General features: G+C 38.2%; 1 protein-coding gene across 4 annotated transcripts in view; it reads right to left on the bottom strand.

Annotated features, from left to right (window-relative positions):
• The window catches only part of LOC135652831 (cleavage and polyadenylation specificity factor subunit 1-like), a 37,112-nt gene that overhangs the window by 10,890 nt on the left and 1,599 nt on the right, over positions 1 to 24,623 (bottom strand). For 2 of the 4 annotated variants that reach the window (XM_065174103.1, XM_065174105.1), the window contains exons 2-13: positions 24,321 to 24,467; positions 23,177 to 23,330; positions 15,721 to 15,856; positions 11,098 to 11,243; positions 9,040 to 9,135; positions 8,894 to 8,946; positions 6,149 to 6,280; positions 5,815 to 5,866; positions 5,577 to 5,693; positions 2,417 to 2,551; positions 1,525 to 1,653; positions 468 to 545 (exon numbers count right to left, since the gene is read on the bottom strand). In XM_065174103.1, the coding sequence (XP_065030175.1) occupies positions 468 to 545; positions 1,525 to 1,653; positions 2,417 to 2,551; positions 5,577 to 5,693; positions 5,815 to 5,866; positions 6,149 to 6,280; positions 8,894 to 8,946; positions 9,040 to 9,135; positions 11,098 to 11,243; positions 15,721 to 15,856; positions 23,177 to 23,330; positions 24,321 to 24,467 (1,375 nt within the window). Of the gene's footprint in view, positions 1 to 467; positions 546 to 1,524; positions 1,654 to 2,416; positions 2,552 to 5,576; positions 5,694 to 5,814; positions 5,867 to 6,148; positions 6,281 to 8,893; positions 8,947 to 9,039; positions 9,136 to 11,097; positions 11,263 to 15,720; positions 15,859 to 23,176; positions 23,331 to 24,320; positions 24,468 to 24,623 lie in introns of those variants that run through there. The other 2 variants (XM_065174104.1, XM_065174107.1) reach the window with 2 other exon arrangements.

The raw sequence follows: 24,623 nt of genomic DNA, 5'->3' as shown, positions 1-24,623 counted from the left end.
TTTCAAAGTATCTTAGACAATCTCTCTCAGATTACCTACATTAGAGCTAAGTCTAACTGTTCACGAATAAAAATATTTTTTTTTCCATCTTTTCTATTAACTCAACACATCTTCTCATCTCAAGCAACAAAAGAATTTTGCATATATTGCTTATTAAATGTTCAACACTTCGATTCATAAAACATAAGTGACGTAACATGTGTCTTACAAAACTTTCTTTTAATCTAAACTGAACCAGATGATAACACAAAAATTCTTACTCCCATCTCCCCTTTAACCACCCAGCTTTTGTTCCATAAACAATATCTTCTGCAATCTCTCTATCATGTTGAATAATTGATAAATGATAAAAAAATTTATACATTGACAAATAGAGAACAACTATAACCTATTGAAATTTGTCATAAGATATCAGCAAGCCATGCCCTTGCCCAGAAATATCAAAGAATAATAAAACCAGAGTTCACCTCAGTGATCAATTCAGGACGAATTGATTGTTGAAGCACACAAAGAGCTCCATTCTTCCCATGACCCGAACAACATACCTGAACATGAATCATGGATATGAAATACTAAAGTCAATTTTAGTTAAAGTTTCACTGTCTGAGAAAATAAAGTAATTTCTGGATAACGTAAAGGTCAAATAAGTACAAAATCCTGAAAAATTAATAAAAGCTAAATCAGCGAGATAATGTAGAGGTAGACAGGTATTATCCAGTTTGTGCCTAATTGAACAGATATACAACAACCATATTAGTACCACCGGAGATAGACTAAATATATTAACTAGATAGAAATAGCAGAATGTTGTCACAAACAAGCACATAATAGCAACAACATTAATATCCAGAAAAGAAAAAAAAAATAAGACCAAATTACTTTGACTCCATCGACCATGATATTTTTTTTGCCACAACACCATAAGGCCGTCCATTAAACTTCATCATGACCTTTAGTCCTTATTCCAAGATTATATAGCTGCAAGTGGGGGAAAGGACTATCGAACAATATGTCTCATCAAAGAGACATATACACAACCAAGAAACGAAAATTGAAAGTGTATAATTAAGCTTAGTAGCACAAAACTAAATGATAGGGTCACAATAAAGTACATTTAAATGATGAGAACTATTAGGATTTATTCATGGCTTCAGTCTCCATAATTTTTAATATGAACACATTTTTGGTACCAGCAAAAGAATTTAGTAGTTGATTAATATTTTCTTTAAGTCGAAATCTTTCAGTCAACAAAGTTTAACAACATCAAAACAGAGCTTTAAGTTTTGGATTTTTATGTTGTTCAGTGAAAATCCATAGTATATCGTAAGGAATCATTCGGCGCCAACAAAAATTTCCCAACTTCATCAAATTTCCATGTTTTCATCTAGACACATTATACTTAGAACCCTTTCAATTTGACAACCAAACATATTCTGAAGCTTCTGACTAAAAGAAACTAAAGCATTGTAATGCATCCTCAAAGTTATGAATAATGGAAAAAAAAACAATAATAATTAAACTAACCAGTTCATAATTACTTTGCTTTGCAATTCCGGTTGCATTGGGATCAGCATTGATTCTTAAACCATAGGAGAAATCCTTCAATGGACCAACATTGATCAAAGAATCTCTGACAATAAATGAGAAGAACTTCTGCATACAAAGGTACAACATTGACTATACAAAAGAAAAAATATGCAGTAAAAGATAGTGATATAGGAAAGATATTGTAAACAGACAATTTCATGAGCATTTGAAGCTATTATAAATAACAATAGGCACATAAACAGTAAGGCAAACACTGAAACACACCCGAATATAGAACAAAATACATCCATGCACTTGAATGGGAATAGACTATCACCAGGCTGATGCGCTGAACATGCACTAGACACAGCAGAAAGCAAATTCATGCAACAAGAATAACATCATGAACAATAAACAAAGTGCATACCAGGCATGCAATCATAGCATAGATGCTAATTGATCAATATCTTAAACCCATGAAGATTATAATAATTCCAGTAGAGCAAGTGGATGTGTATCATTTTGAAATTAATGCCACAGTACAGAAGCAAACAAAAACTGCAGCATCACTGATGTACAGATATGTTGGAGAAAAAACATGTCTGCTTGTGCAGGTCCCACCAATCAAGATAAGACAAGATTGATTCACACAAGCTGCTATTATATGTGCACAAGAATCAAGATATAAGCAAACAATCTTCAAAAAAAGTTCTCTGGGAGCCCTACTTTATTATGGTTCATTTTAATGCATCATACTGAGATTTCTTGCAACAACAATACCAAATAAAACACTTCCTCCGTAAAGAGAACAAACATAAGAACGAGGTGACCATAAGAAAAATTCATATCACAAGCATGGGGCAACCACGGCAACTAAATGCATACATACCTGAGCTGTTTCAGAGCTATCTGGGGTAGTAGTGTACAGAGAAAGCTCCTCACCACTAGCAAACTCTTGTAGAGCATCGGACGGTGTCCTTCGTAAACGCTTTGCTAAGTGGAGATCACCTTCGGTATCAGCAACCTGCAATGTGGAAATGGAACCATAGCAGAATAAGATCTACAAATTGAACCATCAAAGTACTATTTAAAAAATGCCAACCCATTTGAATTATAATTTAAAAAGAGGAATTTAGGCAATACCAAACATAAGTAAAAGGTTTTTGTTGTCAATCGTATGCACATGGTTATAAATGATATGGATTTACAACAACCTAAAAGAACCGTCAGTATGTATGAAACTAATCCTCAAACCAGAATGAACTGACTAATCAAATGGTTTATGACCCTCGCTGCAAACCAAAATAACCAAATAAAAAGTCTTGTTGATAAGTTATGCAGCATGGTTTATAATCCAGAGCCAATAGCAGCCAGCATGGTTCCAGTATAGAACTATTTAACACTTGATACATACCAAACCAGTAAACACCTGGTGGTAAACCCAATATGAAATCAAATCAGACAAAAGCTAGTGGTCCATGTAATGGTTGAAAGTCAAACAAGAAAATACCCATCCATATCGCTAGTATGATCATTTTTTAAGAATTTGACGAAGACATGTATGTTTCTAACATGTAAAACAACATTTAGTCAACAGGCATATTCTTGAAGATAAAGACAAGCGACGATCCAGCAACCGGTCTAGATTATCAATTGTTATCCAATATAAACTAACAAACGCAATAGAAGAATAAAGGGCATTGTATCTAACAACAAAGAAGAGCTAAATAACTACTTTCACATAGTCAGACTGCCTTGATGCCAGTATGAGGTGGTGTACCAACACCCGGTGTGACTGGTTATGCCTGGACCATAAAGAAAGAGAGACAAACAGAACAATACAAAGAGAAGAGGGAAGGAAGTAGAAAGGTAGATGGTGGAAGAGGAGCAGAATGAAGATGAAACAAACCGGTAAGGTCATGGCGATGAGACGAGGAAGAGGAGGCACCGATGCAAAGGAATGGAGGGAGAGATAGGGAGAGCCTGACAGAAAATAGAGAGAAGAAAGACAAATGATAGGCACAAGAAATTTAAAATAAGTTGGTAATACTAGTGATAGGCATAATACTAATACAATTACTATCAATTTATCTACCCCATTGTAAACCTGATATGGTGAGACTATGGGAAATAGGTTTAGTTTCAATTCAGATTGGGTAAGATCATCTAATCTGAGTATGGATCAGACATCAGACCAATAAATATTGATCTGTACCGACTACTACATGCAAAATTTAGTACCTTTTTGTCTGATTAGATATCAAAATGACAACCTTCTCCACCCATAAATTCTTGCCATATTTTTCAATTCACATTTGAACTCAAGACCAACAGGGCAAGTAATCTGCTAGTCAATTAGTTAAACAATTACTACGTTCCAATGGCTCAATGTGATTTCCTCAACTGCTGAAGAGCAACTAAACTTGTGATGCATTATATGTATGTTGAAGTCAGAACTCTTTTGATGATTGCTTTCCAATTTTGACATACACCAAAAGTCCCAAATCAGTCTCTCTGTTAGTACTAAATATCAAATTATCTATATTCGAATAACAATACTTTCAACCAAGGATTGCAATTTCGTACTATACCAAAGTTTCAATCTTAGCTCAGTACAGTACGATACGAGCATACCGAGCGAAAGCATATCATCATCGCCTCGTTTCTTCTCCACATGCGGGGAGAAGAGGCGGTTTCTTCTCCCCACATCGTCGAGGCGACGTCGCCTCGTTTCTTCTCCCTGCGTGGGGAACGGTTTCTTCTCCCCACCAAGGCTTCTTCTCCCTGGATGGATGAGAAGTCAACGACGGATCAATGATTACAATAGGCGCTCGGGCACTCGTCTAGGCACTCAGGCAAGGCAAGGCCCGAGCGCATCGCTTCATTTCCAAGCGGCGTGCTTCAAAGAGGCGCCGCCTGGGCGCTCGCCCGAGCCCAGGCGTCGGGCGCTTCGGGCGAGCGCCTGGGTTAAACCAAGCGACCGAACCAGATTTTTAGGTCTGGTTGGTCTCTGGTGCTTTAGTTGGTTCAATCGAACCAACTAAATCACCGATATCATGCTCCCTCTTGCGATTTCCCGGACTTCCCCAACCCTAACTATCGTGATTTTGTCGTTGAGATTTCTTCTCCGCTATCGCTGCTCGTCGTTACTGTCGCTACTCACCGTTGTCGCTCGCCGCTCGCAGCTCCTGCTCTCACTCCCGTTGTCGTTGCCTCAACAACCTCGATCTTCTCACTATACTGTTAACAATATATCAACAGTATACTACTAACTGTATACTAATAATAGTATTTTTATTTATTATATTAATAATATATTATTTTGATTTTAATATTATTAATTTTTATTTATTTAAAATTATTGTTAGGTTTCAGAATAAATTACAAGTGTACAAAGCAACTCAATAGATTTAATATAAAATTTTATTGTTTTGATATTTCAGACTTTTTATTAATGTGACATTGTGATTTTGTACCTGATTTTTTAATTTAATAGTTTTTTTATTTAAATAATTATATTTATTAATTATATTATATATTTTTATATTTTACACCTCGCTTCGCTCGGGCGAGCGCCTCGAGCGTTTTTGGACCTTAGCACCTAGTGCTTTTTAAATCACTGCGATGGATCGAGATCGTTAAGAGAGAGCGACGTTGGATCTCCAGGTTCTCCCTTTTCTTCTCCCTCTTCTTCCTTCTGCCTCGGCTAATACTGCATGCTACAATAATAGGGCGGAAACAACCCCAATCGACAGTACCACTCGATAGCGAGTGGTCCACGTACCGGTCTGCTGGCGGACCGGTACGTATCGCCCCGTATGGGTGGTATCATTCGAAATTAAAATCTTTGCTTTCAACCACTAATACAATATTCCAGTATAGCTCAATATGAATCAGACAACTACTAGAAGATCAGAGTTACTTAAGTGACCCTGCATGGCAATCAGAAATATAAAGTACACCAAGACCACAACAAATATCCTAGCCAATTTTCAAGTATTCATGTTGCAAAAAGTAACTGAGGTAAGAGAAACATTTTACTTTTTCACCTCATCTTTCCCATTTGCAGAAGTTGGACCAGATGTTCCAGTACTATACTGAACAAGAAGACTGTCCCCCAAGCGGCTACCCAAGAAAAAGAAGGAACTACCGATGGTTGTGATGCCCTTGTCAGAAACAAGATTAGGCTAAATCAGAGCAAAGCTAAGCAAAAAGGTGAACCAATAGATTGAAATATGATTATGAAAAAGGCCCAAAATAGCAAGATCCAGAGCAAATACAACTAACCGAGGTCAAAACTGAAGCCTTTGATTTCATGAGTTCAAGTCTCTGCACAACTCTGCAAGGAAGAAGAACAAGATTCAGCAAAATTTATAATCACTATGCCACTCATTTTACATTCGAAAGATAGTGGCAATCAACAAGACTAACTTTGCAGCAGAAGAATGAAAAGGCTATCATGAAATTAACAAACAGCATCATGAGAAAAAACACAATGATAGAAGAATTAGCGACCATTTTCCTCAAGGCTTCGATAAAGTTGATGATTTGCATGCAACACGTAAGATGCCATTGTCTTAAATTTATTATAATTTTATCAAAAAAGTTACAGCAGCAATACCTCCCATCATAAATTAATGTTAGCAGTAATAGATCGCCTGTCTTTGATGAGAACATGGCCACATCAGGTGATAACCATGTCACATTGGCTGCATCAAGCTCCACTGTAAACTTTGCTTTTGGCATTTCTGAACTGAAACAGATATGTATCAGTAAAACACTCATATCTTCCATCAAATTAAATTCCATAAAAAACTACACAGCCATATGGAAGATTTTCCATATCCCATAACAGACATTCTCCCACCACAGCAAGAACATGCAAACAATCACTAAATCAAGTATGAAAACAAGGGTTAACTTTTACCACAGTGTCACATAATAATAATAATAATAATAATAATAATAATAATAATAATAATAATAATAATAAAATGGAATACTGACCAATACCAAGCTATATGACCCCTAATGTTCCTTGGTTGGATCAGTTCTTTGTAAAGATCCAACCGCTATTTAAAACCCTAAACAAGACTATCCAACTGTTTCATTCACAGACAATTTACCAAGACATTAAAAGCCAAATGTTATTGTTGGCTACCAAGCAATTTAATATTTCAAAATCTTTCACGTCAATTTAAGATGAAGATTTCAATACTTTATTATGGACCAGGAATAACTAAATCACACAGTAGAGAGGTGATCATAGGCATGCACATGCACACTCATATAGAAGGATGAGAATGATGTGAAGTGGAGAGAGGAAGAATTCCTCAAATCAATTAAAGATGAAAAAGTTCTGTTGGTTAATTAAACAATTAAAGTTTGCACACAAATGAACATATTAACAGTTCCAAGCATCAAGATCAACGATAACTTGGTTTCTCTAATTACTAGAGAAACAAGAATAAAAACAATGTCTTGGGTTCTCAAAACAATAGCATCTAGTCAGTAGCATAGTAGAATGACTAAAAAGAATATAGTCTACCAGCACCGAATCCTGAAAACCTGGTCCTATTATCGGAAGTCTGTCAAGTTCGGAGAAGAATAAAAATCTGAACAAAAAGGTCAATCTAATGTGAAAAATGTAGATAGTAAGACAAATTATAGCAGAAATTCAGAATGCTAGCCTTGAGAAAAACAAAAAGAGTATCAGTTGTACAATGTCTTTTAACATGTTGAAAATGTATGATAAGACCATAAAAGCAAAGATGTAATACTGGTTCACACCAAATCTAATAACCTATTGGATCAATACAACACCGGTACACTGGGCTATATACCAACCTATACTACTCAATATTATTGAATAAAATAACAAAAGATAGGTCAGTTTTTTTTTCTGCACTTCGGTACACTGGCATATTTATTTTCTGGAAACTTCAGATTTAGGCTTGTTTCTGAGTTGAATTATTTGATTAGATGTTGTTTGGATTAGGTTAAAGTTAAGTTACCATGACTTCTGTCATGTACTGACCTAAGTCTAGTTTGAATTTGAACTGCGTTGGTATCAGGCTACATATCAGAGTCCTGATATAATTGATCGAGAGTCTGGCTAAAGAAAGCAACTGTTATTTTAATTGTTCACTCGCTGTAATATGAAAAGTATCAGTTGCAATAATGCTACAGAAATTTCAGCTCATCAGATCCTTCAAGTGTTATTTTAACTCGAAGTATACTTGGTTATATCTCATCTCAAAAGCAAAAGTACATCTTTGCCTATCTTTGCCTCACCCGCAGGTAAGGTGGATGTTTGGAAAGGCTATTGCCAGAACAACCAGTGTATCTCATGCTGCCTCTTTGCCTCTGCAACCTTGCGTCTTTCTCTGTGAAACCAAGGCAGGAAGGCAATAATACCATAGTGTTCATCTCAAAAGTGAAAGTTGCAAGTTGGATAAAATGTTCCCATTTAGATTGATTATACGGCTTAAGGTTGTAAAAAGAAACTGTCAGTTGACCATATTTACTAAAGTGAAAAAAATAAGCGAAAAAAGCAACAATTTGCAGGAATCCTTCTAAGTCATAAAGCACCCAAGTACCAACTACCCTTGGTCTTGAGAAGTCCTAGAAGAATAAAACTGCGACAGATTAAAAAATTAAGAGTATTGAAAAAGAAAATCCAGATGGAGAAAAAAAAATTTAAAAATATTCATACCAATGTTTGAAATACCACCTGTAAGGATTAGTACAGGCAGTATATGCATGTCCAGCAATCTACTGGTACGCGGACCAGGCCCGGTCCAGAGTATATACCACTGCCACAAGACCTCTACCACCCAGTACATGGCAATACATAGCCCTGCACCAGACAGTTTCTTTTTTTTTTTTTCAGCTTTTCTTTTCATTCTTCTTCTGAAACTTGGTACACACCAGCAATACCAGTATTCAGTACACCAATATAGACCTGTCCGAGGCCTGACCGGTGCACTACTGGTACACAAAACTGTGAACCTTTATTCACACATATACACATTTACCCACACCAGACAACTTTGGAAGGAGCATAATGCACTAGGTTGCCCTTTTGCCTAAAAGAAATGGCAGACATATTTTCTATATTTTATAATAAATTCCTATAAGTTAGATTCTAATAAACATATTTTCTCAGGTTTCAAATAAGAATCTAGTATTAGACTGGTAAACAAACTTGATAATTGTACTGTAATAAAATTAAAAGGTCAACATGACAATGTTATGAGTTGTGACGAAATTGTTCACGATTCCATAGGCAAGCCCAAGACAACTCAACACGCAGATCTGCAGCATTGTAAATAAATAGTTAAAATATGGAGTTGTCAGACAATACCTGCCTTCTGGCTGGGTAGCAAAGCTGTTGAGGGCAAGCGAGCAAGTGGCGGACTGCAAATCACCAAACCAGGATGAAAAACAAGTGGAAGAAAAGTACAGATAGGAAACACTACAACAAAACATCTCAAAAAGAGAATGAATGACCTGACTGTGGTAATGAATAGTATTGGCACAGATAACAAGAACACCACCAATAGGAGAAGGCACAGCGAGAAGTTTGTTTGCATCATGAGGAATATTCTGAAGAAAGAATAACTTCTCAGAAGAACAATCAGAATATAATAAAAGTGGTCAGAAATGAAATGCTTAAAGACATATGCAGAAGCAAAATAACAGAACAATTTATTGGCTGTAGCTGGAGCACAAAAAACCAAATTGATAGAAAGAACAAGCAACCATTCCATTTTCAGCCATCAAAGTTCTCCCAAAGAAGAAACATACTGGGCCAGTTCCTACAAAATGGCACACATCCAATGATTCAACAAAATCATGACTGGAGGGTGCCCTCTACAGCATGGTATTTTATAGCAACTCGGCTTCATTTCAACCAAACAGGAGCTTCAATATCTCAAATAGAAAATAAAAAACAAAAGTGATTTAAGGATGAAAATATTATCTTCTGCTAGTCATTCAAATAAATGATCTTAAAATCAATAAAATCATATATCCGCTTAATTCTAGGAGTCGGGTAGCACCAAGCACAAATATAACAAACACAGTGGTCAACCAATGTGGACAACAGATGAACATTCTGATCCAAATCCAAGCTGTCTCCATTAAGGATTCTGCAAGATTGGACTTTACCACAAAATATGACCATGAAGGTGCTGTACTGGCATACCTGGGAAGCAATACACAATAGTGAGGTAACACTGTGTCGATATAGTACATGATTCAATCATCACACCTTCATGCAAACCAAAGAGTACCACGTCATGTTACCACACGACAACATATTCCTAAACTCATTAGTCTTGGCTACAGAATCCGAAGACATTGTACATGCTCCAGAATATAAACATAGTTCACATACAACTTAGAACTCTTTTCCAATATTGGCAAGCCAACCAAATTTTTGGGGAACATTGATTAGGGAACAATGTAGTACCTGTAGTATCTAAACCTTATTTGGTAATAAACTAATAATACGAATGGAACGGATCATGCTAAGAAAGTTTACAAACCCATTGCTACTACATGCATATCACAAGTATATGACACAACACAAATTTAAATTAGGTTTTAAGTTTTAACTTATGTCCAAATTTAATGAAGTCAAGACTCAAATAGTCTAAATTGAGTAGCTGGCCATTGTTTACTTGTTATTTAAGAATTTTGGTGGTCATTTTGTAACCATTGGCAAAGGGTTAGAGCAATAATTACGATTGGTGTTTAGGATTCTACTTAGATATAAATTGAATCAAAGAATGAAGTCATTTGGATTCGATTTTGAAAGTTATGTGTCTCTTAATATAGAATTTTATGATACAACAGATTTTATATCAAATAAACAAAGGATAGACATCACGTGAATTTCCAGATGATAAACTAGTCCTCTCTATTCACTAACAGGCAAAACGAGACAATTGTCAAGCAATCTTGGATAAGTGAATCCAGCAAAAATCTGTTCAAAAGAGAAAAAAATTAAAACATGGTTTTGTTACGCTTCAAAATCAGTAGAGCTTCAATGTGATGGTTTTCAAATGGCAATATATAAGGTAGTAGGAACAAGCATGTTGGAGACACGGGCATTCTGCTAATGAAATCGATTCAAACGAATTGAACCGCACAAGCACCGAAAGGTAAAGTTATTATTAGAATCTTCCATGCAATGAGCTACAGGTAATATAGCAACCATTCCAACATAACTTACCTACTGCACAGAAATGAACTAAAAAACCTTCTAAACCTACATGTGGATCTTCTGGTAGACAGTTTAAAAATGATGGTATGTGCTAATCAAAAGGGTAATGCTTTGGGCACAACCAATTCCGCATGACAAAAATAATAAAAAAATTGTCTGTGGCAAGGTTTTCCAAAGCTTAATGTCCCAGGAGTAGCTAGCAATGCTGATGAACATAACAGAATTGCATGCCATAGCAGCATGATAATAACAATGTTGAATCCTGGTTTATATGGCTGCTATTATTTTTTCATGAACTAAAACTTCAGCACGGGCATCATCAATTATGTAAAACTTACTGAAGCGGACCATATCATAGGATGCTGTTTAAGAGTCGTGCTGATGCTAAGTGCAGATATCATGCATGTGTGATGCTTCCACGAGATTCGCCCAGCCCAAGTAGGTTCTTTTTCATGAAGTATGACCATAACAGGCTCGATATAACCTGCCCATGTCAGTAAAAGCTGAAAAACAATCTTGAATAAGCTAATGAAATAAAAGAAAAGCAGCAATGCTGATGTGCAAAATTCATTATATATAATGATTAGATAAATTCAACTCAGATAACAAGACATGATGAATCAATTAATAAATATTGTTTTCATCATAGCATTCATAGTTGTGAACTGAAGCGATGAGGACTGCATTACAACATACAGAAGGCCATCCATTTAACGCATCCTAGAAAGGAAGTTTAGCACATTGAGCTGTGTAGGTAGTCAGCCACTAAACCACATACAGTTGTACCATGCTAGCTACTGCTATGCACAGGTATGGAAGCATGTCAAACAGTTTGCTAAAACAGCATCCAAGTATGTGAGTTAGAGAACTATAGACTTGAACAAGAACAGGTCACAGAATTCCCTGTGTAGGTAGACTTAGAAAGGAAGTTTAGCACATTGAGCTGTGTAGGTAGTCAGCCACTAAACCACATACAGTTGTACCATGCTAGCTACTGCTATGCACAGGTATGGAAGCATGTCAAACAGTTAGCTAAAACAGCATCCAAGTATGTGAGTTAGAGAATTATAGACTTAAACAAGAACAGGTCACAGAATTCCCTGCCAACAAGATAGACACTTGACCTATTATTCGCTGCATCAATTTTAAGTTAAAGCAAAATATCACTTATTTATGTAAAATTTCTGGTTTTCTTTTAAGGCGGCTCAAGGTCAGGTAGTGTTCTGGATGTACTTTCCTCCCACTCCTATCTAATTTTGTTTCAGAGATTTAAACTAAATTTAGGCTACTCTTATTTTCAGTAAAAAAAATTACATAGAATAACAAAGTGTGCACAATCTAATAGGTGCACATTTTTCAACTGGTTGAAAGCTCACATTGTGATAGCAAAGATTGAAAAGAAAAATGTCTGCCGTGAAAACAACAGCAGGCACGATGACAAATAGAGTAGATAAAGATCGGAACTTCTTATGATGTCACGAAACACATAATAACAGTCTCTTCTACCTAGATGGTGATTAGTGTTTATAGACTAAGTAGCTACAGGATGATAGAGCTGAGTCCTAAACAGATATTTATTAGTGAGAAAAGGATTCAGCTATCCCTCCCTGTGATTGGCCACTACATAGAAGGCTAAAGCAAGGAATTTCAAATTGCTCTTGTATCGTGATTGGAGTATGGAGGTACCGACATTATATCATGCATTGTGATTTCAGGCAAAACACCATATCTTGCACCAGCAAGACAATGCAAAATAGCAAGTGATCAACAAGCTGAGGTAGCCTAAGCAATCATTGTGAATGTGAGTGCCCAATAAAGTAAGCAATTCTTTCGGCTGCAGAAGGATGTGAATTGGAAAAACAAAAACAAAAACCTCCTGCCACTAGACAAATGCAGAGATGTAGGTGCCTTATTTTTGTACATCTTCATCTATCTTCATCTTCATCTCGTTAAGCATTCAGTGAAATATAAGGATGTAGGTCATCAAAATGACCCAAGTGCCAACCTAACCATGAAAGAGTCCAAAATGAAACCATAGACTCGTACTAGTTGTAGTGTGCCTTATTTTTGTATCTTGGTGTGTAGAATTAGAATATATTAATTGATAAAAGCATCATAATGTTTGATAGCTTGTTTCAAGAAGTAAAAAAGAAACAAGTTTTAACTCTCTCTAGCACAAAATTTGTAACAATTTCACTTTCTTATTACCTAATAACCATAAACCACCTGTCTCAGATGAATTTCTGCAATTTATCATAAAAACATACAGTATTTGCCAAGTTTCATAACTGGCCACCATCTTGCTGCTTGGTGATCCAAAGCCAAAAGAATTCAAAATTTTCAACAGTGGCCAGATCACAAATTTAAGTCAAACCAAGTAGAGTTTAGAGAACAAGTACAGAAACATGTCTAGTTTAGGTTGTATTTTAGTAAACTTGGCTCAGTTTTGTGTTAATATAAATGTGAAGTAAGTCAACAGGTTTATAACACCTTAAGATCAGTTGCTGCAGCTTGAACAATATTATTCACTGTAACATTAGCAGTAATGGTACCTTGCAAGCAAATATTTTAGCTAGGTTCCTTGTACCAGAGGATGCAATTATCTACTAGGAGAAGGGTGCAGCAAAATGATTTTGCCCCTTCCAAGAATTGATGCAACATAGAAGTGCCCTTTACAGCCATGAAAACACTTTTTCAGAGTTCATCAATTAAGACTTCGTTAGATTTCAATTCAGATTTGATGTAGTTAGATATTTAGATGTGTTTCGGTCAGATTTGCCTTTATTTTGGTTAGGTTAACCATGTGTTTTTTGATAATTAATTGCTATGTGATAGAGTTTAAGATAGACTGTAAGTCCAGGTTTTTAGGTTATACTTGGCTGAGCAATATAGCATGAATTATTTAGTTTTGTCTTTCCTATCTTGGATCTAAGATTGCTGGTTTAAATAAACAATGTGCCTCAAGCCACTTTCTCATCTTAGCCTTTCACTTCCCCTACTTCTCTCTTTCCAGTTTTAATCTCCCAACAACTTATAGAAAGCAGTACAGACTAAGATCCTTGTGGAATTTTATTTGATGTGCCAATATCCAGTTGCCATGGCCTCTAATCTCTCTAACAACCCTATGTTTGAATGTAATTTGGTCTGCTGCAGCCTGAGACTGCATCAAGAGTCCTACATATGATAGTAATGGAGTTAAATTCACGTATTTGTAAATGAAGAAATTTGGCTGTAAAGAGAATGGAATTTACAAGGCACAAAAGTGTAGGCCTATTGGCCCTCCCTTCTCTCTTTTTTTTTTCTCATTCTCCCCTCATAACATTTTTCAACTTTTTCTCTCTTATCCTCTATCCTCCTATTTGTTCAACGATAGGGACACTCAATCGGCTGATTCTTCAACCAGGAGCCACCGATCTAGTATTTTCTACTTGACAATGACAGGTTTGCCAATTGTTTAAGACTGAAAAGCCAAAATGCAGGTCAATTTAAATCCTAAAGTTGGCTGCTGCCACAAGCAACCCAGGGCCAATATAGAACATATGCAGATTTCAGAATCTAAAAAGTATAAACCAATTGATTCCAGAATTCTATATCAAGCATGTTCCTTGTGTCATTATCATCATAAACCAAGTCCAATTGAGACAAACATTGCCAACCATGATTATATGGACATGCACGAAATCAACAATCAACAATCACGGGTTGAATGGAAGCTGCGCTACATTCAGACCTGACCTGGTTAACAGAAAGATATTTATCTTCCCATGACCCCTGTGATAACAGTTGGATTTGAATCCCTCACCTTTAGGCCTTGCCACATATCATAGTGCCCATCACTTTCTTCTGGGGAGATCCATTAATGACACTTTCATGTGGGGTGGAAGGTTATGTGGAGTTTTCTGGTAGTACCCAGAGTCAAAAACATCTACGGAAACTTTTGTGGAAGCGACTCCCAACCTCCGAATGGATCCCATCTATCCTCCACAACTACATCATATCTTGTCCCATCCATACTCCAGCCAAGATTTCATCACACACATCTTTTTTTAATGCATTTTTGCAAAGAATTTTTGTCATTTGGTTCAGTCCAAACTATCCTGCGCTCATCAATCCTTTGACAACTGGATCAGTGGATCTTTCCTGGATGAAGGCAAGTATTTGGACAAACTATCTGCTGCTTAGTTAAGAGCTCTAATAGCAAATAGCCTTGGGTTCATTTGGAAACACAAACAACAGTCACTTTGCAACCCCATTTCTAACCTATCTCCTTCACTCAAGGAACTAGCACTAATGAATTATTCTTCTCTTTCCAAAAAAGTTTCTGTGGGTCGCCATGGGAATGTTCATCTAGAAAATGTCGTTGACTTCTCTCCGAAATCCTGTTTTACTTTTAAGTTGTGGTGACTCATTTGCATATAACACTTCCACTGCAGGAACAGGTGGCAACATCTCATGGCACCTAAAGAACTTCTGTCGTGGTACTTTTTTGTTACTCCAAAGCTGTTTTAGTTCAGCAATGGACCTATGCCCCTAGGTCTTTGAACACTTCTGCTCACAAGTTGACAAATTTTGATAGACAAAATGTAACCAGTGGATTTTCGCGAGGTTCAACCTGTCCTGATATTTTGTACAATGTTCTCAGGAGTTAACACTACTTAATTTCAAGGGCAAAAAAAAAGCAATCACAGGTCGAATGGAAACAGCAGATAAGTAATTGATCATACAGGCAACCAGTGTTAAATACGATACAAGATATATACAGAAACTAGCCATTCTTTTGCATTCATAATGCGAAAGTAATTACTAACTGAAACATTTCTGATCTCTGCATCTAAGATCTAACCAGCAAGTTCAGATGTTGAAAAAAGTGGAACAAGATTAAGCAATGGTTAAATCCAGCTAGAGTTCGATGTGACCCAGCCTTATATTCATCACAAACTGATGCACATAGTTTTGCTTACCATGAACAAAGGTGAAATCCTTCACATGCTTCATGTCCAAATCACGCAAGTTTATTACATATGATGACTCAATTCGAACAGAAACTGCACCACCGGTGCTAGTAGGCTCATCATCTCCAACCAACCCTTGACCAACCTAATAAGCAAGATTGTTGAGAACCACAAGGACATCATGAAGATGCATTTCAAGAAAACAAAAACAGAGAGTCGACACTCTCAAGTGACTAAGATATATATTTAAGAGAGAGTATGACTAGTAAAGGACAGCATATAGAATTTAAACAAATTGGGCAGGAGTACCAATTGTTTGAACTTTGAAGTATTGTTTGCAATGCTTAACCACAATGAACAGGCATAATATAATAATGCATGCACAAACATAAATACAAAAGGAAGCAAACTAAATAAATAATTATACAAACAATTGATGGAATAAAGAACATGCTTCAGTTGACATCTTATTGATGCACCACACATCTGATAACACATTTTTTATCATATTATCATAAGCAATTATTTTAATTGCTATTTGTTCCTATTGGATATTTTTGGCTCAGATTAAGAGCTTATTTGCATTTGGAAATCCTTTCTAGATCTGAGATAATGAGGTAGCTAGAGCAGTATTTGAAAGATTCAGATTCAAATGCATGGTTAAGTAGCTTGATCATTTCTCATGATGTGTGTGTAATTTGTTTAGAAATATATTTTAAAAAAAAATTGCATGATGAAATGTTGAGAAATGGTTGAAGGACTGTACAACTTGGTTGACATTTTAAGTCATACGGGGGCATAATAATTAGAACCCAAGTAATTCAAGCCAATTCCAAGACATATATCCGATGATGATAATGTGACCAATCCAATTAGACATCGATCCTACAATCAATGTCAATCCCAAATCTATTTTTGATCTCCCAAACCTCTAACTTGAGCAACCTAACATCTAAACAACTTGTTCAATGTGTTAATTATTAAAACCAAGGTGTTCAATTCTAGGTAATGAACCCATGCTGGCCTGGTCAGACCAATATGGGCCTGGTCCATTCCAGGGTACCGACTCACGTTATGGCATAACATACAGCAGTATTGTTGGGGAGGGAGAGGGGGAAGGAAGAAGGAACAGAAATAGGGAAAAAGACGAGCAGGAAGGAAGATGGTGGAGGAATAGAAGGAGATATGCCAGAGTGAGCAGTAGGACAACAATGAATGTGCAGGTGGTGGAGGGCACGATGGTAGCAACAATGGGGAGGAAACTCACAAGGAGGCATGCGACTCCTCATAGGCCCTAGTGTCACGGACTTTGCTAGTTTTGCCTAAGTCGTGCGGCACACTTGCGTGTCCGTCCGCAAAGGTCAGCCTCCCCGAAAACTCTCATGATCCCTTAGGACCTACAAAAGAGAAAACGGGTTAGAGAAAGCATCTCACTCGGGATCCACAAGCAAACATTCCCAAAAACACTTCATAGACAATGCAAATTACAAACATACTTTACAAGCTCTGAACAGTTGCACAACAAAGGGTCAAAATGGTCCACTACAGACCGAATATCTCTCACTGGTGTCCACATGACACAACCTTCATTTACAAGCCTAAAAAGGCCACCAAACCTAACTAAAATGGGGTTGTTAAGCCTTCGACCATTCCTCTACATGTTGTGCAAAGCATGAACAAACAAAAAGACACGGACATACATAAGTATTACATCAAACATCCTGTTTAGAACGTTGTTCGTGACATTCTCCCCCACTTATTCCTTCGACGTCCTCGTCGAAGCCTTTACCGACACTGCAACTCCTCGCCTTTACTGAGTCTTCAATCTTCTGCTCCAACTGCAATGCGCCTCTTGGCTCCTAGCTGCTCTCCGCTGCTGTTTTTGAGTAGTCGAACCTTTAATCCGTCATGCTGCTTCAACTCGTCAATGACTCTGATTCTAGTGTGGGGTTGGCTGAGTTGTGTTGATCCCTGTTAGTTCCTACGGATCCTCCAGATGAAGGAAAAGATCATCCTTACTATACGCCAGTCTCTCAAATGCCTCATGCTTTTCGAACTGGGTAGATGCTTGTTGGAGCTTTAACGAGCATCATCTTGCAAACTTCTGAAGTTTTGGGTCCTTCCTCCACAAAATTTGCCCATTGACTCTTCTTTCACTTAGTTGTCACTTTCAAGTAGATTCGCATCACTTCCGCTTTCGATTGGCATTTTGTTGAGAAAATGAAGCGAATAATCTACTCTCAGTAGCACTGATCACCATTGGTGAGGATTTGACAACTATTATCTTCTAATATCTTCGAAGGGTCTTTGAACATGTGCAGAGCTCCTCTGCTGGATAGATAAGAGAATTGGGATACTCGATTTTGCCCATTCTCTTAAGAGTTGAGAAGACAATGGTTACTTGACTTCGCCCGCCTCCTCAAGGGTTCTACTCCATGCATCGAGCTGGTTACTGGCCTTCGCTTGCTTTTTGCTCACACTTCTGAAACACTCGAAGTGTTTGCACTCCTTGCATTGAGTTAGCTACTGCGATTTACCTTCTCAATGCCATCGAACTTCTAGAATGCCGGAAGTTTTCACCCCAACTTGGAGTTATTCTCTAATAGATTTGATCGCCTCTGGGATTGTACTGTCTTCTCCATCAACCCTGTCGCCTACTCCACTGAGTAGCAAATGTACAACACCGCGTACGGCCTACTTCGATCCTTGGTCGTGCACTCTTGCATGACCCGAAGTCCTTCACTTTTGGTTATCTTGATGAGAAGCTCGTTGACACCGATCTTACGAAGTTCCTTGGCCTTTGCCCTTCAACCTTGTCTCGGTGCTTGGAGTTTGCCTCTACATGCTCCACCTCCTTGGCCCCTTTCACGACCAAGCGTTATCCCTCCATGAGAGCAAGGGATCAATGACCTTCACGGAAGTCCCGCCTCTGTGGTACCATGGCGCTATCATGCCCATGGCCCTACTATCCGTCGCCTCGCATCTACATCTCTTTTCTTCACGATCAGTGGATATGTCTCTATGGCACTCCTCCGAATCCACCTCCATTCTAACTGATGCTTGATTTTGGGTAGCTAAGTCCCTCTAGACTCATCGTCGCCTCCTCACCCCTTTCGACCCCTTGCTTCAACACCTCTGTGTTCTCCAAGCAGCTCCCTTTGGTCGATGGAAAGACGGACTGCAACTCCCATGCATGGCCTCTACCATCACGTTGTAGGGTTTGCATCGATTCTATTCTCCTTAGCTTCCTTGGTAGCAACGTTCGCTTACTCGACCTTGTCCTCTGACTTGCCGGGCTCCTTTAAGCGAATATGGGCTCTGGAGCAATCCAACTCTCCAGTTGTTTCGATAATACCTTTGTATGATCAAGTCCCTCCCATGGGACTCACTGATATTTGCATTCGAACTTTTCCATTGGTGGAACACAACCCTCATATGCTGATGACCAAAGCTTTCATCCGATGCAAAATTCGATGCACGCACGGAAGACCCGCCTCTGCGGTACCATGACCTTCACTCCTTGAATCCATAACCCTTCTTGCCATCGTGTTGTTCACCGAAGTAGAGCTTCCAGTAGCTCCCGATCATACCTCCGTATGATCTAGTCCCTCACGGGATTGTATCGTGTGTACCGCATTGCCACGAACTGTTCCACCATGATCCGCTGCACCATGTCGCCTCCTGGTAACATCTCTATTGCATTCTGATCCTTATGGGATGATCTTGAATTGTGATCCCTCCATGTGTGGCCTCTGCCAATACATCGCAAGGTCTCTTCCACCTTCGATTTTGTTCGCTCCTTTGGCAATCGACCTTCATCCACCTGCTCTTAGGTCACACCAAGATGAAGCACCGCTCTAGGACAGTCCGCCGCCTAGTAGCCCCGGAAGTCCACCGACTTCACTGAAAATGGTGCACCATTGTCTGGATCCTGGGCCTCTGCCCCTACCAGCACAATCTCCGCCGCGCACCGCTTCCTTCATGGCAACTTGAATGGCAACACTGTGGCATATTCTTCAAGAGTACCCGCCTCCGCGTCCTCTTGCCCCGTGCCAAGGCCTTCTGAACCCAACTTCGCCTCCGCAAGTTGAGTCGCCTTAGTTCCTCCGTCAAATGCTTCTCCGAGATAAGGTACATGTGCCCAGACACTCCCTTCATCTTTGACACCATGCAAGATGAGTCCACTCCATCAAAATGAAAGACACATAGAACAACATGATCTTGCTCTTGCCTCTGCAAGAGTTCATGTCCTTAACCTCTGTCCAAGAAAAGCTCTGTTCCTCCGCTTCATGTTCCATCTTCTATGCCGGCTCACTTTATGCGGCTTGGGTACTTCGCCAAGTTACACCCAAGTTGCTCCGCTTCTCATTTTGCATTGAGTTGATGGTGGCCCACGCGCCCACCATTCCACGGGTCAGCCCTCCCTTGAGTTTGATCTCCATATCGACTCCAAGTGTGTCTTCATTTGTGTTGCTTTGGATCGCTCCCCCACTTGATCTCGCAATGCATCCACCAATGCATTCTCTCAAACGAGATGATGCGACGACTCTTCGCCGCTCGCTCGATCCATTGAGCTTCGTGGAGTTGTTGTTTTTTAGGTACTCCTCCTCAACATGTGCAATCTATTGCACATGATTCTCCCCCTGGAGAGCCGGAACTTATCCCTTCTGGATATCTATCCCGTTGGAGCAACATCTCTCTTCGTTTCGAAGACCACCAACCCCTTAGACTACTCTGATTTGCTGAACAAACTGCGCATTGTTCTACCTCCTGCAAACGCACTTGCTAGATTACGACTCTACGTCAATATAGCCCCCACTGCACCACTCAAGGCCTAGCAACATGCTGAACTCGCTGCACACTTTAGCTTCCTACGGACGTATCCTTCACATGCCGAAGAGAAAGTTTCAATACTCCATGGCGCCGAGTTTCGGTTGCCTTGGGATGGCCGCGAATATTCCATCGTCCGCATACAAGCTCATGCATTAGTACCGAATTCTTCGAGTTAGCAATTTCCCTCACCTCTATGGGCTTTGCACAACTCTTTCGATCGTTGAGCAACCCATTCCACCTTGCATAGTCTTATCCTTTACCAAGCGCCTCGTTTGCCTTGAGCACCATCAAATATAGTTGTCAACGTCAAGTCATAGCTCGAACTCAACCATCACAACCTTTGTACACTCCGCATTCTTCCCAACTTGCTTGTCCTCGTGGTGCCTCTTGTGCGAAGGGTTGGCCATTCCTCAGAATACCACTCTCAGATGCCCGCTCCTCTGAGCGACTCCTTTTCTCTACATCTCCATGCCCGCTTTCCCCCAAACGATCGTGCGTGTGCTGACTGCCCTCAACGCAGCCTTGTTAGGTCTCCCACATTTGCATGCCAAGTGTTTCTATGAGTGCTTATCCCGCTCTGATACCATCTATCACGGACTTAGCTGATTTTGCCTAAGTCGTGTGGCACCCATGCATGTCCGTCCGCAAAGGTCAGCCTCCTCGAAACCTCTCATGGTCCCTTAGGACCTATAAAAGAGAAACCGGGTTAGAGAAAACGTCTCACTCGGGATCCACAAGCAAACATTCCAAGAAACACTTCATAAACAATGCAAATTACAAACAGACTTTACAAGCTCTGATCAGTTGCACAACAAAGGGTCAAAATGGTCCACTACAGACCGAATATCTCTCACTGGTGTCCACATGACACAACCTTTATTTACAAGCCTAAGAAGGCCATCAAACCCAACTAAATGGGGTTGTTAAGCATTCGACCATTCCTCTAGATGTTGTGCAAAGCATGAACAAACAGAAAGACACGGACATACACAAGTATTACATCAAACATCCTGTTTAGAACTTTGCCCGTGACACTAGTGCGACTACTCCTAGCAAGAAATAACATCACACTTTTAAAAAAAAAATCGAGTGGACCAGACCAAAGCAAGTTTCAAGCACTTTGTATCCCGATCGTTGTCGGGACCGATAAATACCACGAAACTGAACCGATAAAATTTAAAAACCTTGATTATAACCAAAGGAAAACAAGCTTAAGGTCCATACAAAATCTCCATATGTTCCCTCTTACCCACGTGCAAAATTTGAAAAATCACCATCATAGCACTAGATCCTCAACCTTTAATATAAGGCACAATCCATAGAATCCAATAAAGTTGTGTACGATTTCAGAGGCACTAGGCTTATAAAGGTGACTCCATAAACAGATAGTAGCATGTTGCTAAGCATCAATAAGAAAATCCAACTGCAAGCATCACAATTAATTGCCCACATAGATACACTAGATACAGATGGATGGGTGAAATACCAAGAAATGAGTTACCAAGATTTATACCAATGTGCTAAAGTAGTTATGACAACATAACATATAACACAATTGCAATGGTTTAGAAGAGCACTTGAGTCCATGATTGCTACTGCAAAATCCTACTTCATATATCATAAAGGATGGTTTGACCAGGGAAAATCTGAACTACAATAACCACAAGATTCTTGCATTACCCTATGAATGGAATAAGATAAAAGCAAAAATAATATCATAATTCAAAACCCAATACAAACCAACAAATTGACCTTTTTGGCAACATCAATTAAATAACATTAGATCCCTATAAGAGAGAACATAGCAGAAGTTCCAAATTACTGCAAAGGTTTCTTTAAGATAAGGTACCAACCATGTGATCGGAAATAGTATGGGGCATTCTGTTTCCAATGTTGGTATGTTCAGCCTTAATAGAAGAAGGTGACATGAGATTCATAGAATTCTTTACCAAACCAGTTGAAAAGGACCAAAGACCATCAATATCTAAAAATATTGTTGACAAGCACAAAGCAATCCACATTAAAGTCCCCTGAATGACTTTTGCATTTACCCAGAACAGGTGGTGCACTATAAAATGGAAATCCTTGATTTTCAAATAAGTCAATATGATGATCTATATGAAACAATTAAGGGCAATTTAGGCCCCAACAACAACCACCAAAGCCTAAACCTTGACAAGAAACTAAAAAATGTATTGCAAAATATGCTTGACTATAGTTTCTTTAAAAGGCCTAAAGATAGTAAAGAGTAAAAAAGAAGGCCTTAATTTTCAACTTTAAAGATAATTCTAGATTCAAATAATTAATGGGACTAAACAAGGGCACCTATCCAGGTAAGATCAGCGAAGGGCCATACACAAGCAATCTTAACTTCATAAGCAAAGAGGTTGTTTCCATGAAAATTCCAGATTCAATACATAAATCATGTTAAGCTTTATATCTCGTACCTATTAGGCATGTAAGACATACTTTCTTGTAAATTTACTATTATCCAAGAAACTTGAAATTCAGCCAAGAGAAATAACTTTCGTGCATAACTTAAATAAAATATGTTATTGATGTCAGTTTAGATATCCACAAAACACGATCATGAAAACAATAACAAAAGAGAAATCTGAACGCAAGTTGGTACCTGAGCAGCCTTCAAAACAATCATCTGAAGCCCATATATAAGTGCTCCACTGCAACGACCAAGGGGATCTGCCTTTACTACAGGACCCCTTGCAAAAGATTCTCTACCTCTCTTTAAATAAAGCCAGTCCGGTCCCTCAAAGCAGTGCATTGAACTAGAGAAATAATTGGAGAAAAACTCTTAGAAGTTTGCCTTGAACAAAAAATATCAACAATCAAGCAGCTTAGCTTCTTAAAAGCACGTAAAGAGCCTAACTTTTTAAGGATAGCACATAATGTCTAAAGATGTTATAATTTTTTTAGTAGAACATTAAAAAAATTCCTAGCAATTATTTCAGATATTTGATAAGAGAATTCAACTAAATAATACCAAGAATTCCAAGGTTACAAAGTAGTGCATTTGATATCTTATAGCATTTATTAAAAAGGCAAAAAAACATGGAAGCATACTTATTTCATATAAATGCTTTATAAGTGGCTCCTCATCATGTTCACATTTATATGGACTTTCATGCTCGCTATAGACTGCTATCCATTAGAACAATAAGATCAGCAGGTCACAGCAAAGCAGCCATATATATGCATAGCAACATGCAAAAACTTTTATTTATTTATTTTGATCTGAATTCTGACATAAATTATAGTGATTTTATGTTGGTTGGTTATTAAGTCTGGAAGGACTACTGTATCACAAAATTTAATATGTTCCACCTATGATCAATGTTAAGACCTTGCATGTATCATGGAGGAAATTCTTAAAGAAATAACAGTTAATTAATTTTAGATAGACTAGACTTTGATCTTTGTAAAGTGATCATTGACTAAATAATCCTCATTTGTCATACTCACAAACTTCAGCATACATGAATACAAGGATATGTGAATTTGAGAAAATTTTAAAACAATGTAGAAAGAGTAACCCTATAAACCACACAAGGCTAAGAAGCCTCTCTAAATGACTGCAGTCCAATTAGTTCTCCTAAGGGACAATTCGCCAAACTAAGCTCTTCAAAAACAAACTTAGTGCTGCAAATTCTAAATTTAGTGGCCATAAAGAAATGACAGAATAAATATTTTGTGTATCTTAATTGGTAAATTGTTCTATCACTCCAAAAGTACAGGAAGGTTATATGCAAACATCTCACCTAGTACGCAATTCATGGGATGAATCATCATATTCCAGAACTGTAATTTTTGCATCTTGAAATGCTAGCATTATTGAATCTCTTCTCTTGTTGTGGTCATCAACTCCAAGAGACAGTATCGCCATTGATTCAACATTACCATGCAAACTAGAGAAAAAAAAAAAACTAAACTGTTAAGAACTTGATGAACTGCTAATGTTCAATAATCAAAATAAATGTCAACATAAACCAAAATGAAAGGTACAGAATGTATTTTTCAAGCTTGTCAAATAAACCAGTGGTGACTAAGACATGTCTAAGAAA

This window comes from Musa acuminata, chromosome BXJ3-11, assembly GCF_036884655.1.
Source record: "Musa acuminata AAA Group cultivar baxijiao chromosome BXJ3-11, Cavendish_Baxijiao_AAA, whole genome shotgun sequence".
Taxonomy (NCBI): domain Eukaryota; kingdom Viridiplantae; phylum Streptophyta; class Magnoliopsida; order Zingiberales; family Musaceae; genus Musa; species Musa acuminata.
The sequence above is the reverse complement of the archived record's forward strand: the minus strand, read 5'-3'. Positions and strand labels throughout refer to the sequence as shown.